At 27.6% G+C, this 17,333-nt stretch overlaps 1 protein-coding gene across 4 annotated transcripts; it reads right to left on the bottom strand.

Annotated features, from left to right (window-relative positions):
* Positions 1 to 4,943: 4,943 nt before the first annotated feature.
* On the bottom strand, positions 4,944 to 11,593 carry LOC114176361 (putative prolyl 4-hydroxylase 10). 4 transcript variants are annotated; one of them, XM_085671560.1, is made up of 8 exons: positions 11,223 to 11,592; positions 11,073 to 11,157; positions 10,578 to 10,675; positions 10,343 to 10,440; positions 7,894 to 8,023; positions 7,604 to 7,791; positions 7,434 to 7,523; positions 4,944 to 5,722 (listed from the first exon to the last, which is right to left on the bottom strand). In XM_085671560.1, exons 1-7 carry the CDS (start codon positions 11,417 to 11,419, stop codon positions 7,450 to 7,452), a joined length of 870 nt encoding a protein of 289 aa, XP_085527686.1. In that variant the 5' UTR covers positions 11,420 to 11,592; the 3' UTR covers positions 4,944 to 5,722; positions 7,434 to 7,449. The 4 variants fall into 4 exon arrangements, with proteins under 4 accessions (XP_085527686.1, XP_027917191.1, XP_085527685.1 ...); XM_028061390.2 differs by lacking the exon at positions 4,944 to 5,722 and adding an exon at positions 6,797 to 7,126 and having other exon boundaries at positions 11,073 to 11,154; positions 11,223 to 11,593; XM_085671559.1 differs by lacking the exon at positions 4,944 to 5,722 and adding an exon at positions 6,797 to 7,137.
* Positions 11,594 to 17,333: the final 5,740 nt, after the last annotated feature.

Genomic DNA, 17,333 nt, shown 5'->3' with positions numbered 1-17,333 from the left:
CTATTTTTTTCTTTAATATTTATGCTTCTCAATTTTTTTTAGTAAGGTATGATAAATTATTTTTAATATTATTTTTAAAATAGGTATATTGATAAAAAATAAAAGAATAGATTCATTATTCAAAGATGATAAAAGTGAAGCTATTGGTAAAGATGGAAACAAGATAGATTATATTTTTCACAACATTAAACTAAAGATCAAATAATTCAGTTAGAGGAAACAATTTTTTAAACATTATACTAATGATCCAACAATTTAATGATTCAAGAATTATACTATTCGACCCCTCCAAAACTTGCAGTTAAGATCCGCCACTGCGGATAAGTTCAATTAATGCTGTAAAATAAGGTAATACTGCCTTGTATTACCTTATTTTACTTTTAGCTTACTAATCTAATTTTGGTACAGTCGCCCGATCGGAAGGTCGTGCGTCCTGACGGAGGTCCCCATAACTATTATGACGACAAAATTTCACTAGAATGAACGGCGGAGGTTGTTCGGTTGTGAGCTCCCTTAAATCACTCCGGAGAAATTGCCACATCAACAATCCAAGGGATCGTTCGCCGGATGACCTTGAGCCGCTTATCCTTAGGCCGCCTGACTGATGGTCTGGCTATATATGTCAATAGGCCATACAGTAATATATATATATATATATATATATATATATATATTATTTTTCTTAATTCAATTATATTAATAGCTTTTTATTGTATTCATTGTCCTCTTATACTTATACGTGATCTAATATAAAACTTCTTTAATCATGACATCTTTCTCAACGGTCAGAAATGAACCATTGTAAAAAAAGCACAGTAACAATTATACAATTATGTCCAGTTTTATAATAGCAGTTCTTTAAAGGTTAACTTATGTATTTGATTTTGAAATTTTGTTAAGAAATTTCAATTAGATTTCTTTTTTATGTGTTTTAATCGGTCTTCATTTTAAAAAATTCGATGCAGTCATGTATTTTCTGTTAGTATTGTATTAATAATATTAAAAATGTGTTAATTCGTAATTTTTTGATTTCTTATTTTTTTAATTAAAAATAAATAAAAATTATCATTTTTCATCGTTAGATTTCATTATCATAGTCTTAATTTGGTCTATATACTTTATTTTGTGTCAACTGAGACTCCATTTTTTTTAAAATTGAGCAATTTCATTCTTTTTTTAAAATCAAATTTAATTTTTATATAAATGTTATATAAATATTTTATTAAAATTGATATTTTTATTAAATATTTTTAACAGAATTAGATTTATTAAAATTTATTTAAAATTATTTTAAGGTTACTAATAAAAAGTAATGTTAATATAAAAAAATCAGAATTAATTTCAACTAACAATTATGCTAAACTTATTTATTAATTTGCATTTCATAAAGTAAAATAAATTTATTAACTTTTTCAATTCTTTCAAAATTTATATTTTAGGTTAAACTTTATTTGTATTGATATTTTATTATAATTTATATTTTTAATAATTGTATATGTTTAAAATGTGTGAAATTCAATAAATTTTATTCATATGTTTTGATTTGGTTTAAAAATAATAATTGTATAAATTTAGATGTGAAATTTAAAATATCTTTAAACAATTTTATAATATTTTAAAATAAATAAATTTGAAATTTAAAAACAAATTTAAGTAATGTTTAATGTAAAATATTAATTTAAATAAACTTAATCTTATTAAAAATATTTAATAAAAATATTAATTTTAAAAATATTTTTATAAAAATTAAATTTTGTTTTAACTTAGTGATGATGAAATTGTTTAATTTAAAATTGAGATCAAATTAAAACAAAATAAAAAAAAAGAATAAATTGAGATTAAGATAAAAACACCTAGTGTGACATGTCATTGTCACGTCACACTTCCACTATATTTTTATTTTAGTAAAAAAGTTAGATATGAAATAATAATACTTTTTATTGATTACTTGTGAATGTAGTTATTGAAGTGTTAAAACCACGTTAATTTTTTTGTATATTTATGGTTATGTTTTCCTTTGATGAGATTATTCTCATTGCGTGATTCTCTCACAAATATACGTAATAAAACTTGAAATAAGAGAAATGATGTTATTTGATAAGTTTGTGCTACAGTAAAGTTGTGTTAAATAATATAGAAAACATGTGATTTATCTAGTGAAATGGTGTACGTGATTCTCCCATATACTATTAGATCTAAATTAAACATACATCACAATTTGGTTATTTTTTACGTCTAATATATATATATATATATATATATATATATATATATATATATATATATATATATATATATATATATATATATATACTACAAAAAATAATAGAATTATTGACAAAATTTTACCGACAAATATATTTTAGTCGATAATTTGAATTATCGATAGATTTTTATATTTTAATTATTGACAAATGGTAACACAAATTTTATTTATCGACGGATTTTTGATAATTATTGACGGATTTTTTGATCAGTAATTATCGATGAATTTTTTTATCAGTAATTATTAATGAATTTTTCGGTTGATAATTACCGACAGATTTATTGACAGATTTTTCTGTCGGTAGTTATCAACAAATTTTTTCATCAGACAGAACATGATTTTCGTCGGTAAAATTTTACTGACAAGAATTTTACCGACACATTTTTTATCATCGATAATTCTAGTTTAACGACAGATTTTGACCATTACCGATAAATTTTAACCATCAATAATATTAAATATTAATTTTTCTTGTAATGATATATATCTATATATATATATATGTATAAGTTTGGATTGTTACATTGACTTTATTATTTGATTTTTTTTTGTCTAAACCATGTTTATTGAAGTTTTTTATGATAAAATAACTATTCTTCACCCATAACTAACTATGAAGAATCGTGGAAGAGACGAGAATCGAGATAGAAAGATAAAGAAATAACATAGATGAAGATTTTGAAATGAATTCTTAAGCATGAAATATAATGAGAAGGTGAAATTCAGAAATAAGATATGATGTTATGAAGGTTGTATTGAAAATGACGAAGGATCGGAAGTAGATGTTAGGTGCATCGGAAGTGAGTAGTTGAGAAATGAAAATGGTAATTACTAACTATTAATTGGGCGGCTTTGAGTTAGCGGTACATGCAATGCTGGAATCCATCCAACATCAAAATTGGGGCGCATGCGGGTCTCTTCAACAAATATCATAAATCATCACTTCAACACTCATTATCTCTTTCTAAAGCTTTCACCATTTCAACTCTTCTTATACTAGGATAAGAAATAGATTAAATGAAAATTAAAAGAACAAGTAAAAATAGAATTTCATCATTATATCGAATAAACTATGAATCTATAATAAGAATCTCTCGCATGTATATTATCACTATTATCAATTTAAATTCTAAATCTAAAAATATATTACGACACATGAATATTATTATACATTAGATGTGAAGAAGATTTATACGCTCTCAAATCATTGGTGGATATTTTGAAGACATATTCTTTAGTACTAATGAATTATAATTAAATTTATAATGACTTTACAGCCTATTTATTTCTTACATTTTGTTCAACTTATATTTTAATTCCGACTACAAACATCAAATCCCAACCTACCAATGGACCCTCTCAACTAAATCACAAGATTTCCGCACACATAACACTTCTAAATTAGCTGTTCCATTTGATTATGTTTTTACAATGCCACATAGTTCAAAGTTTCGGAATTAACAGTTCTGGGAACAAACTTTCAAACGAGATAGCAGCGCTGTACTTAGCATTCACTATATCACAACACAACCGCTAATAAGCACACACATATATTAAGGAAAACGAAATAACAAACACAAACACAAACTTTTAATTTCTTTTTGCTATCCTCAACTCATTTATATTAAGACTGTACTTATGCAACATTGTATGCTTCTATATAACATATGATCATTAAGTTGACAAGCAACACAAAAATAGAATGAATAAAAAAGAGTTTAAAAGAAACTTTCATACATGTATATCTCAAAACCATAAGCATATATTACTTTTCTAAAATTTAGCTACCAAAGTTTTAGGTCCCAAAGGAAACTGGTCACTAAACATTAGCTACTAGGATTTTGCTATCAAAGAAATTGGTTTCTAAATTTAGTCTCTAATTAATTAGTGACTAATTTAGCGACCAATTATAATTTTTTTTCATAATAATGACTATTTTAGTAACCAATAATTTTATTTTTTAAATTAGTATCTAAATTGGTTAGTATAGTGACTAACAACTTTTTACCACTAAAATTAATTATTAATGAGACATTTTCTTGTAGTATTACATAACAAAATATTTATACTTCTTCTAAGTTAAACCTTTTTCGGTCTCCAGTAATCCTTATGACTAGATTTCAAATGGCACTAAGAAAGATTATATCTGTTAGTGGAAAACGGCAAATGCATCGGTCACACGTAAGCAATAAATATATCATTCTCTCCACAGGGACTTATGCAAAACATGACAAACTCACAATTCATAACTCAAATAGACAACAAAGCTCACAAAAACACAAAGAAACTCTTTTTGACATTTTATCAAACAGTTGTGTGCAACAGAAATTTAACATAGATTATATATAATTGTCAAGACTAGATTTCATTCACTTTATTCTCATGCATTCACAAACATCTCAATTCTAATTTCATGTCAAAATCAATTCACAAGAATACTCAAATCCTATTCCTAGCGACTTTGAGTCTATGATAACTCATCAAGTTTCAATTCCTTGAATGCTCAACAAGTGAAATCATGCATTAAGTTCAAGAATATTAAGATTACTAATGAATCATGTTCTATCCCTAGATATAAGCTCCATTAGGCATTCAATTTTAGTTCCAAGTTCAAAAGATATTTTTCAACACCTTAAGAACCACAAATCATGCATGAGTGTCTAAAGCAAAGCAAACATTAAGTATGAAAATCAAATACTAACATAGAAATGGAAAAACATATGGATTAACATCACAAAATGCACAAGATTTAGTTTATTACATATAATATCAACACATAGGTTTAGCTCTCCATGGTGGAGAACCTAAGGTTTACAAATATACGAGATAGAGAAGAAATGGAAACCAAAGAGAAGATGCAAGCCCTCTCCCAAGGTTCTTGACAGCCACTCCATGTTCCAATTGCGCCTCCCATTCATGTCTCTATCTCCCAATCGTAACTCATCTTCCTCTCCAACCCCAAAAGGGGAAAAAACCACCATGAGTGGAGGAGAAGACCCAAGGAGGAGTAGGAGAGCTTCCCAACACTTCTAGCAACCTCCAATAGGCTCTCCAAGTACCAAAAAGTGTTTCTCTATCGTGCAAAATGAGGAATGTTCCAAAGCCTCGTGAGAAACAGGATTAAAAACCCATTTTTTTGACATGTTAGCGACGCCACCGCTCAGCCTTGTCTTAGTAGCGCTTAACACCAGGTTTTACGAATTGAATGGCGCTCAGCCCTACTTTTCACCGCTAAGCCTTGTGGCGCTTAACCCCACTTTTCCACCGCTCAGCCTTGTGGCGCTCAGCCTCAGTTTTCTACCACTCAGCCTTGAGTAGTTTACAACATTATGTATTTGAAGTATTGGGCATGATTTCAGTGGCACCCGACGCGAGTATTTGCTTCAAAATCAATATTTTCGTTTCGAATCATGCTCCTTTGAGTTCTTACTTATTTTCCTCTACCACAAATGTTTCCTATTAATTTATTTAACACACTTAGAAGAGAGATTAGAAACAAAACAAGCATAAAACAACTAAAACACAAAAACAAAACAAAACAAAACACACTCAACATGGGGATATAACAAGATAAAAGTTAAGAAATAGTTTATTTAATCATGACAATAAACACACAAAAAGAGATAAAAATGGACATTATCAATATCTCCGGTCTAAGTCATGATAAGGCTACATGACTTATTTCCTTAATCATACTTTTATTAGTGAAGGTGTCATTCCTAAAAATTATTCTATTTCTCTTAAGAAAAATATTATTTGACACAAAATAACCATTTGACAATACATTATAGGAATAAAATGGTTATAAAAAAAATTTGTAAAAAGAAAGAGATAATGAAGTCATTGTATTATGTACTTTAGATTGAAGTGATTTGATTTGGAATTGATGAATGATGTTAAAATCTTTAGCATAGCATGAAAATTAAGCTCATTTTTTAAGTATAGTTATCTTAGAACTTGGAAGACAGGGATTGGAGAAGATAAGAATGGAATCGTGATGACAGAGCATCAATGGAGTGACATATTTCACTCTCTTGGCTTGGTGGCTCTGTTTCCCAGTTACACTCATTGTTCATCTTCTTCTATATTCTGTTTATGAGACAAAATACAAAATCTTGTAGTATAAAACAGCATCCTGAAGATTTGAAAAAAGAACGGGTAATTGTCATAACATATCAATGAAATTGTTCTATTTGAAAACTAATTTACTTTTTGTGAATCTGAAAATCTATAACTTATAATCTTGTAACTTGTTTTTCCTTTCATCTTCACACACTTTTGTCTAAAAGTTTGTTTTTGTTGTATCTAAACAAAATTATATATTTCAGAATATTTTTTGACATACTTATTCAAATAAAGATTGTTACTGTTTATAGATAATTGATTGTAACAATAATCAATTATGCATAAAAGTAATTGTTAAATAATTTTATAACTGATTACAACAAAATCAGTGTGAGAATATATGATAGAATTTTATGACTCACTTTATATTTGCTATAAAAAGTTAAATTTGAAGTCTTGAAGAGATTCTTGTCAATCAATACTTAAATTCGTATAATATGGAACAAAGAATATAAAAAATTCTATAACAACAGAAGCAGAAAACATTAAAAAAAAAAAAAACTCGAAAAGCCTATGATATATACTCATTCCATCTATTGGTTTCATACTATTTCTTCATCTCCTAACCAATGCAAATCTTTAAAAATTTATTAGTCTCGATTAGTAATTTAACCAGAAAGGGTAGGACAAAGAATTGAGGTATGGTAAAACATCCAAAAATTACAGGGCGCAGTTACATGAACATTTTCCTTCCACCCCTTAGTATAATATTGACATGTTGAATTCATTACGAGCCTGAAAAGGAACTAAATCATCGTTAGAGGTGAATGGAAACAAAATGACATTAAATTTCTTAAACAAAAAGCCACGATTTAGAATCATGGTTGACAAGAAATTCAACTTCGTAAACGAAGTTTTATATGAAGTAAACACATAACAGTCCAGTTTTAGCAGTGTTAATCCTGAATAACTAGTATAGATTGCAGACTCCACCACACACAATATAACGAGTAAACTCTTAATAAATAGAGTTGCAGAGATGAAACAGAAAGGAAGAAATAAGAAACAGTTAAGAAAGAAAGAGAAGAGAAGAGATAAATACCTGAAGTAATGGGTATTTAAGCTTTGTATGGTTTGAGACGCATCCATTTGGTACATGACCACTTATTACCCTTAATCACTGGACACCCACCTGAGAATTATTGCAGAAACGGCATTGTTATATCTCCAAATTTGGAAGTAACAATAAACAATAAGAAGAGAGGAACTAACCATGCAAACTCAATGGATCTAAGGTTGCATCAGGCTTCATGCTCCAGAAAAGTAAAGCAGTACCCATCTTTGGTTTAATTGAAAGTCCTTTTTTTCCACATTCAGAAAGCTCATTCCACCAAGGCACAGAGCTAACATTTCCCTTCGCATCTGGGAACACTGTCTCACCACCTTCTTCAACATCTGAACTGCATCATTAGAATACAGAAATTTGACAACATGTGCATCTGTCTTCATATCCAACACAAATTGAGGTTAGCAAATACGATGAGGGAACTGAAACTACGTACAGGTACATCAGCACTGTTGCTATCCGCTGTCCCCCGTTCTTAGTGTTAACGTTGTCCATAAAGTAGTCAAAATGAGGCTCGTACTTTTGTCCAACTTCATAATGGAGAACTTGAAGTCCTTCACCGTGCTCTGCATATTGTGAGCCAGATAATATAGTTCTTTTTAAGTATATCACGAAAAATGGAATACGATACATACGGTATTCTCTACAAAATATATCAGTTCTATCTATCAGAATACCGCATTTTCAAAAAAATCCAGGGTACGATATATAAAAATAATTTATTTATAATATAAGCATAGACTTATATTGTATAATTTTATATAAATATGATAGAATTATATAAGTGACAAAAGCATAGACAATTTATAACGTAAAATAAAATCAACATGACAAAAAAAATCTCATAATAAAAAAATATAATATTTAAACTTCAACAGAATATATTATATATTACATGACTCTGATTTTCAATCTCATCATTTCGCTCTCCATCTATGTGAAAAAAATTCCTGACAATGTGGTTCATTAAGAGAAAGGCTAGCAACTTCGAGAAATCTGCTTCTTTCATTCATTTCTAGCAATATCCCGCATTTTGTTTTCACCCTCTTTATAACTATTTCTCTTTTTTTCAGAAGAGACTGAAATTTGTATATAACAAACTAAACCGTGGTCTTTCTTAAGATTAAGTTTATTTATTTTTATAGAATATGTACTTTAATTCCTCTAAGAGAAAGAAGAGGATGATGTCAATGAAAATAGTTTCAATGAAATTGATTGAAGTCTAGGAACACAACACCATGTATGACCCACCATTCCCTTTATTTAAAGTTCCATCATCCTGTGGTAAATCAAATTAGACTAAGTTTTCTCCACTTGAAATGATTTGGGTACAACCCAAAAAAGTACTCATGCGTACCTAAATTAAGTATCCAATTTTTTATTTTGTGAAATTATTCTAATACATATCCAATATCGAGTATGTATCCATGAGTATCCAACAAATATTGAATATGGATACATAGCCGGTATGAATACATTATGATTTGAGGAGTACCCATCTTGTAGAGACTATCAAGAATCATCCGCGAGGAAAAAAAAACTAAAAATGTTTCATCTTGTTTGCGTTAACAGAAAATCAGTTTAAAATATCTATTATCCATAATTCTTCATAAATGGTATTAGGGAGTACCAGAAAAAATCCAATAAACCTCATTAGGATAGACTATGATACCATCATATTACTTAGACTCACAAGTGTGAGTTCTTTCCACATTGATACATCCTTTCAATACCATATTAATTAGACTCATGTTGAGTCTCTTCTATATCGATACATCCTCTTGAGCGGAAGTATTTCTAATCACGAGTAGTCACTAGCAACCCTTGCTCGTACCATTCATTAGTCAGTCACAAAGGTGAACCTTCAACTTTGATGCTATAGATGGATCTTTGGAGAGGAGCATTTATCAAGGAAACTCAACACCAATGAGACCCCAGTCAAACCACATAAAAGATTACACCACCTCTAACCTAAAACTTTAAGATAATGAGTTTGTATCGTGAGCCTTTTTCTTATATGTTGTTCAACTTTTTTATTTTTATACAATGTGATACTTAGAGTTATACTTGAATTCTTAACACTCATACACGATATTTTCATGCCTTAGAGTAAGGGAGTGTGTTGGAAATTCTACGTCAACTAAAGATAATGTCAAATTATAGTATATGAGTACCGTATAAACTTGTTTTATAAAAATAAGATAGGCTTAAACTCACTACCTAATATGTTATCACAGAGTTTATCATGACGAGGTTTGTTGAACCTTTCGTGTCACTTGTTATTGAATCATATTTTTTAGTAATATTGTGGATCTCATTACAGCTTTTGATTTCAAGACATTTTATGTACATGATTTTACTTTCCTTTCTAAGAAAAAAAGAGAGCCTAGAAATGCACAGGTATAGATAGCAGAATAATGAAGGGCACGGATAACTTCAACTACTCAGAAATCAGTCTCATCAAGCAGGCGTGATAAAAATATTCATTAAACACATAGTACACCAACTAAAGAGACAAATTGATTAGACATTTAAGCTATTAGAAATGTTTTACATACCAACGACAAAGCATATAAGAGATGAATATTTGATAGTTTTCAAATTATGAAAGTATAAGAAACTTGTATGTTACCTCAAATATCATCCCATTCACGACACCAAAACGTAAAAGGGTCTGACTATGACGAAAACTACCTTAAATATAAATCTCTCTTTACGATGTCGCAGATAGAGTAAAAAAGTTTGTATATGAATCAATGTTTAAGTTATCATGTTAACTTCTGGCACTCACTACTATTTGATACATATGTGACGCGACCAGAAAACTTAGTTTTATCAACAATTAAAACTCAGAAAAAAGTGGGAAAAGGCAGAAAGTAACATACCTACGGGTATAAAAGTAAAATCAGCAATTCTTTTCTCAATATCCCTCACAATTTGATCACGTCCTCTGGCCATAAAAGCACCGGAGCTAGTCCGTACTCTAAATGCAAAGGAATAAGAAAAGATAAGATTTTTCATAATAAAGAGGCAAAGGCAAACTAAACAAGCAAAAGATAATTATTTTCAATACTGAAATCGATGGACACTCGACAGGAAAATGTAAGGGGGAAATCCAACCTGCTGTCCATACTCTTTCCAGTTTTAGCATCAACAACTGATGACTTTTGCATCTTTGGCTTCGCTATATTAATTAGATACTCGCATTCCTCCTTGCTCTGTTAAGATTAATCAGCCAAATTTCAGTATTTCCAAAGTGAAGACACTGAAATATTTAATAGTACAGTTGAGCCCTTACCTTAAACAATGGTTAAACACAACATAACCATATCAGGCTAAAGTGGTATTCAATATTGAAAATAACACCTCATTTCAATAAATACTACAAAAAGGTGAGCTGAGAAAGATTTCAAACTTGGCTCTTAATTCTTCAATCAATGAAATTGGAATTTCCACGGGATTATGGTAGAAACTAAAAGAGGGGGAAGAAAATGGAAAAATAAAAATCAGGTTTTTACTTACAAGAGGACACATTGAAAACCCCAAAAATCATAGAAGCATGCAAAATTTCACATCTTGATAACAAATGCTAATAGCATTTACGTAAACACTAACCAGAAAATTATGATAGAGAAAAGCTCTGGGCTCCCAGGATATTATTTCAACCCAGCGTTCTCCCTGGTTGTCGTCTTCTTGGCTTCTGCGCAAAGAGAGAGATGAGAAAACAAGAGAAGAAGGAAAAGCAGGAACAGAGAAGACACATACACGTGAGAGGTGCGAGCGATGGAGCTGAGATCGTTGGGTTTGGAGAGAGCAGTGGAGGAGTTGGCATTGGAAGCGGAGAGAATCCGGAGAGTGAGGAGAATGAGAACGAGGAAGCAGCAGGTGACGAGCAGCGACAGCGTCAGCGTCCACGACGGCCTCGACGATTTCCGAATCCGAGGTTGTCTGGTTTTCATCATTACAAAGATCCTGAATGAGTTTGGCGGTGGAACAGCCGATCGGAATTTGATTCGGAGGAAGAGGAGAAAGTTGATTGGTTCAGTGTTTGGGCTCTGTAATGTAAGACTCTGTCTTCTGTTCTGTTCTCTTACGTTCTGTGGGCTGTGCTTCCGTTTGCGCGCCCGGTTTTCCTCCTTCCACTATATTATAATTAAATCAATCAATTGTTTAAAGATTCTGCGCTTCCTATACACCCTCCAACATTAATATAACAAACGATTAAATATATTTTTTTCTTTTAACTTTTACTATAAAAATTGAAATTAATCCATTCTAAAAATTTTGAATTAATTTAGCCTTTTATTTTTATAAATATATAAATTTAAATATTTAAATCAAATTTATTTAACATTTTAAATATATTTATCAACTAACATCAAAATAAACATAGATCAAACAATATAAACAAACTAAAGTATTATACTGATATGTATTTAAACGTCAAATAAATTTAATAAAATGTGGTTAAAAAATTAAATCTTACACATTTATAAAGTTGAGAGACTAAATCGGTTCAAGATTTTCATAAATGACTAATTTTAATTTTCACTAAAAGTTGAAGGACAAATACATATTTAACCCTATAATAAATTAATAAAAATAATATGACTTGATTTATTCTCAAGTATTTATATTTTAAATTAGAGTTTATTTTTTTCTAAATTATTATAAAATATTTTGCTTTTTTCTAAATTAAATGATAAAATATTTAGTTTTTACATTTTATAAGAGATGTTTAAAACTTTTGAGTTAAATATTTTTTAATTATTAAACTTTCATGAAATTATAAGGTTAAATCATTCGAGAGGTCACCATTTTTTTAATGAGATCTCAAGTAGGTTTTCTCATTTTTATTTGACTCAATTAGATTGTGGAAAATTGTTGGTTGTGATTAGGTCTTTTTCCGTTATTAGTACTCTAACGATGTTAACTATGTGTCACGTGTTAGCACGTGTCAATCTGACATTGTGTCACATGGTAGAGACAATTTGATGGGACAATGACAGTGTTACTATTGGATGTAAAAAGTCTATGTAGTCCCTCTATTTGTTATTTTGTCTCAATTTAGTTCCAATTTTGTTAAAACTAAATCAATTTCATCCTTATATCAAATTTATTTTTTATATAAATTTTATAATGGTATTTTTATTATAATTAATATATTTTTTTAAAATTTAAGTTTATTTAAATATATATTTTCGTTCAATTTTATTTCAATTTTGTTTTAAATATTTATATATCTATAATTTATAGATAAATGTTAGAGTTGCTTTAAATATAAAAATTTTATAAATTAAAATATAAAATTTTAAAAAAATTTATAACAATTTAAAAATATATATTTATTTAAATTTTATTTTAAATACTTATATATCTATAATTTATAGATAAATGTTAGAGTTGCTTTAAAAATAAATTTTTTATAAATTCAAATATAAAATTTAAAACAATTTCATAACAATTTAAAATAAATATATTTATTGAAAATTTTACAATTCAATTTATAAAGTTGTTACTTTTAAACCAACTCTAAAAATTCCCTATAAATTATTGATATATAAATATTTGGAACAATATTTAAATAAAATTCAATGTAAAATAAACATTTAAATAAACTTAATTTTGTTAAAAATATCAATTATTATAAAAATATCATTGTAAAATTTATATAAAAATTAAATTTGATATATGAATGAAATTGATTCCGATTTAAAAAAATTTGGACCAAATTGAGACAAAATAACAAATACAGATATTACATTAAGATTTTTCACTTCCAGTAATTACATGTGGCACTATCAGTACCACATCACATTGTCTTTTCCACGTGACACAATGCCAGATTGACACGTGGCAATAATTTTTTTAAAATTATTAAAAAAATTAAAAAACTAAAAGAAAATTAAAAAAAATTAAAATTAAAAAACAAATCAAAAAAATCACGTGTTGACACGTGACATATAGTTAACCCCATTAGAGTACTATTAACGAAAGAGACTTAATTGCAATGAATTTTCCAAAATAGAGACCCAATTGAGTCAAATAAAAATAAATGAACCTACTTGAGATTTCATTACAAAAATGGGGGACCTATAAAATGATTTAACCAAATTATAATTTATTAATATCTACTATATTTGGATCTCTAAAATTAAAAAATAATAAAAAATCATTTTTTAACGCAACAAAAATGATTATTTTACAGTTTGTTGATATAACTAACACAAAAAGTCCTTATGATGTCAGTTATTTTTGGCTTTTAACGTCTGCAAAAATGTCAACGTCATATTGGGTGACGTTAAAATTAATGTCCAAAAGAAAAAATTGACGTTACTTAACGTCGGAATATGGGTGACCGACGTCCCTTAACTTCGGTTCGATCCCCACTCGACATTCAACTCGCGTCATCTAGATGGGAAAAACTGCTGAAATTGACGTTTATCCTTGCACTGACAGACGTTAAAGGACGTCTTTGACGTTGGGGAGTGCTATAGCCGACTCTGTCAGTGCAAGGGCAGACATCAATTTCAGCTGGTTTTTTTTTTAAGTTTTGCTGTATTTACAAATTGTCACACCTGAAAAACAGACAAGTCCCAAAACAGTTCACATTATATTCTAGCAACATGGTAATTTTAACTAATAATTGTAAAGTTGTCTAAACTTTTACAATTACCACAAAACTAAAAGTTTCATCAAGAAATTGTTCTACAAAGTTTTTAAAATAAAATTCTAATGTTGTTCTAGGGCCTAACTTCATTGTTCTAATAAATATGCTGCCCATTCTTATCTTAGTATCTGGATAGCGTCATTCGATAGAGGTGATGGATTCTTGAAGCGCTGAAAAGATAATACAAATTCATTATGCATGCATATCATTGTTTAAATTTTGATATGATTTATAATATCTTAAAGATATATTAATACCTTTATCCAATCATCTTTAACTACATTTCAAATGGTTGTTCTTATCCAAGACATGGCATAATACCCACATTTTCATGAATCTTCTTGCTTGTTACACTAAAGATGACAAAGAAAATAATCACATATCAAGTTCATAAGTTGACATGTGGAAATTAATAACTATAAATGAATTACAACCTTTTGGGTATAATACTTTAATTTGTTGTGCTCTGGGCTTACCCATAACTCAAATGAAATTTTGGAAACATAAAATATAGGTTAGTTTTAATATGACTAAATACATGATATGAAAAAAAAAAATTAACACTTACTCTTGTAACATGTTTTTCAAAGCATTTTCAAACTATTTGATCGGACAATTCAATATTTAATAAAAACGATTAAACATTTAATCATTTGTACTAGATTTCAAACGAAAACTAAGGTTCACTCAATATTGTGAACTAAAATTATAATAAATCTTCACATATAAAATAACAATGCAATAATAATATTAAAAAATTACATTAATTTTAACATGCAACAAATCTAATAATAAATATAAATTTTATTCAAATTTATCAACTAAATTTATCAACTATCATAAAATTTCAAATAAAAGAAAATAAGCCAAAAAAATCAACAAAATACATTAAAATCATTTTAACATGCAACGCATCTAATAATAAATCTAAATTTTATTCAAAATTTATCAAAATCATAATTTTTCTAATAAAAAAAATGCCAAAAAAATATAAAAAAATAAAGCATACATGAACTAGAGGAAAATGAAAAACTAACCTCTTGTAACAAAAACAAGGATGCAGATGGAGGAGGGTGGGTTGTCGGCAAACAAAGCTTCACAGTGCAAAAGGGAAGAAAACCATGCATTTATGTGAAATGAAGACCAAAACGAATTCAATCAGTTCAAAATGCTTAAATCAGTGTACAGATCAAAACCCAACAAGTTTCATGGTGGAAAACTCACTTGCGGAGGTCGCGCTGGCCGACAGAATGCGGAGGAGAGCTTGCGAGGAAGAGGAATAGTGGCATTTGCGCATTGCAAATATGAAATTTAATGTGTGGAAAGTCAGTTCTCCATATACCCGACGTTAAGTGACGTCGGGTAAGTAAAGTAACAATTGTCGAGTGACATCAGGTAATTTATGGGCCGACGTTAAATTGGATTGACGTCGGGACGTACAGAAACTGATGTTAAGTGACGTCGGTACAGTACTGAAAAAACGTTATTTTTGACACTTTATTTACAAAAATACCACTAATATTTTTGACATTTGTGTTGTTCTTTAAAGACGTTAACAAGGTGATATATGAAAAAAGTTATCAATCTTGCATTGATAGTATAATTTTCACTTGTCATAATAAGATATTTTACATTAATCTCATAAAATTGAGATGAAATACTTTATAGTTTACCTTTTATAATAATTTGGACGAAAAGTATAGGAATAAATTTAACCCTTAAAGATGCCATATTATTTTAAGTTTATTAAAAATTATAATAAGATATTTTACATTAATCTCGTAAATGTGAATATTTTTTAATTAAATTATTATTAAAAATTTCTTTGGTAAGTATTCCAATTTCTTATAATTTTTCGATTCAGTATTTAATGTCCGGTAATCTTACTTGTCTTTCTACATTAATGTTTTATGAACAATAAAAAATCATTTATTATTTTATATTTATTTTTCACAAAATCTTATATTTATTAACACATAAAAAATAAAATAATTAAGTAAAATAACAATTATAATACCTAATTATTAAAAAAAATTAAACTACAGAAATTCAATTAAAAATATAAAATTATGAATAATATAATTTTTTTTAATAAAAACTCAATTTCAAATACTCACATTTAAGAGAAGTTAAATTTCATTTAAGTATATCATTAATATTACATATACCTCATTTAATGAAATAAATAATCTAGTTATTAGGTTAATAATCTAATTTAATTAGTTTTGTCAATATAAAACATTCCATAAATGTAATTTATTTTAAAATTTATTAACTAATAAATTATGAACTATTTTCACTCATTCTTAACGTATACATTATTTAGTTCTTTTACTGCTGTATTTATATTTTAATATATTTAATTTTATTTTTGTATTTATTATTATATATTTTAATTTTAGAAAGACAAATAATTGTTTTACTCTTTTTATTTTTTATTAAATTACTTTTAAATTTTTTATATGGTTAAATTAAAACAAAAAATTATTTTTTTAATTGAGTAAAAAATAAATTTACTTAACTTCAATTTATTTAAATAAAATTAATTAATTAATAAAAATTATATAAATTTTAAAACATAATTTAAAATATTAAAAAATTCAATTATTTTAATAAATATATAAAATTATAAGTCCATATTAATGTCTTTTTTTTCACTAAAATACACAAATTTGCTTTATATAGTAAAAGTTGAGTATTTATATTTTTATTGTGACATGTTATATTTACTAAATATTTAATCAATTAGTTTTATCAAATATTTATAATTTAGTGATATAGTTTAGCAGTTTAAAACTAAAGCAGAAACCTTTTGAGCTGCTACCTTATTAAGTAAAAACTGATTTTTCAACTATGAAATAGCTTTTGTATCACTATTGTGTTTTTAAACAATTCTGTTAAAAATAAGTATAATTCTTTTTAAAAATTACCTCTTCAAACCGATAATTTAATTTTTTTTAAATAAAAAATTATTTATTTCTAATAAACAGACTAAACTAAAAAAATGCAAATAAATTTAGAAACAAAATAGTGCAAAAAATTACAACCTAATAAGAAAACAATATCCTACTAAAGTATCCAAAATGTCCATCTTATTCATTTGACATGTGTCCACTAAAATATCCCTTCTAATTTTATTAATCTACAAAACTATCACTTACAAAATACCGTCACTTACAAAATACCCCTATCATTATACCTATTTA

The sequence above is a fragment of the Vigna unguiculata genome, chromosome 3, assembly GCF_037176805.1.
Source record: "Vigna unguiculata cultivar grain cowpea cultivar isolate G323 ecotype 2 chromosome 3, ASM3717680v1, whole genome shotgun sequence".
Classification (NCBI taxonomy): domain Eukaryota; kingdom Viridiplantae; phylum Streptophyta; class Magnoliopsida; order Fabales; family Fabaceae; genus Vigna; species Vigna unguiculata.
This window is presented reverse-complemented; position numbering and strand designations above follow the sequence as displayed.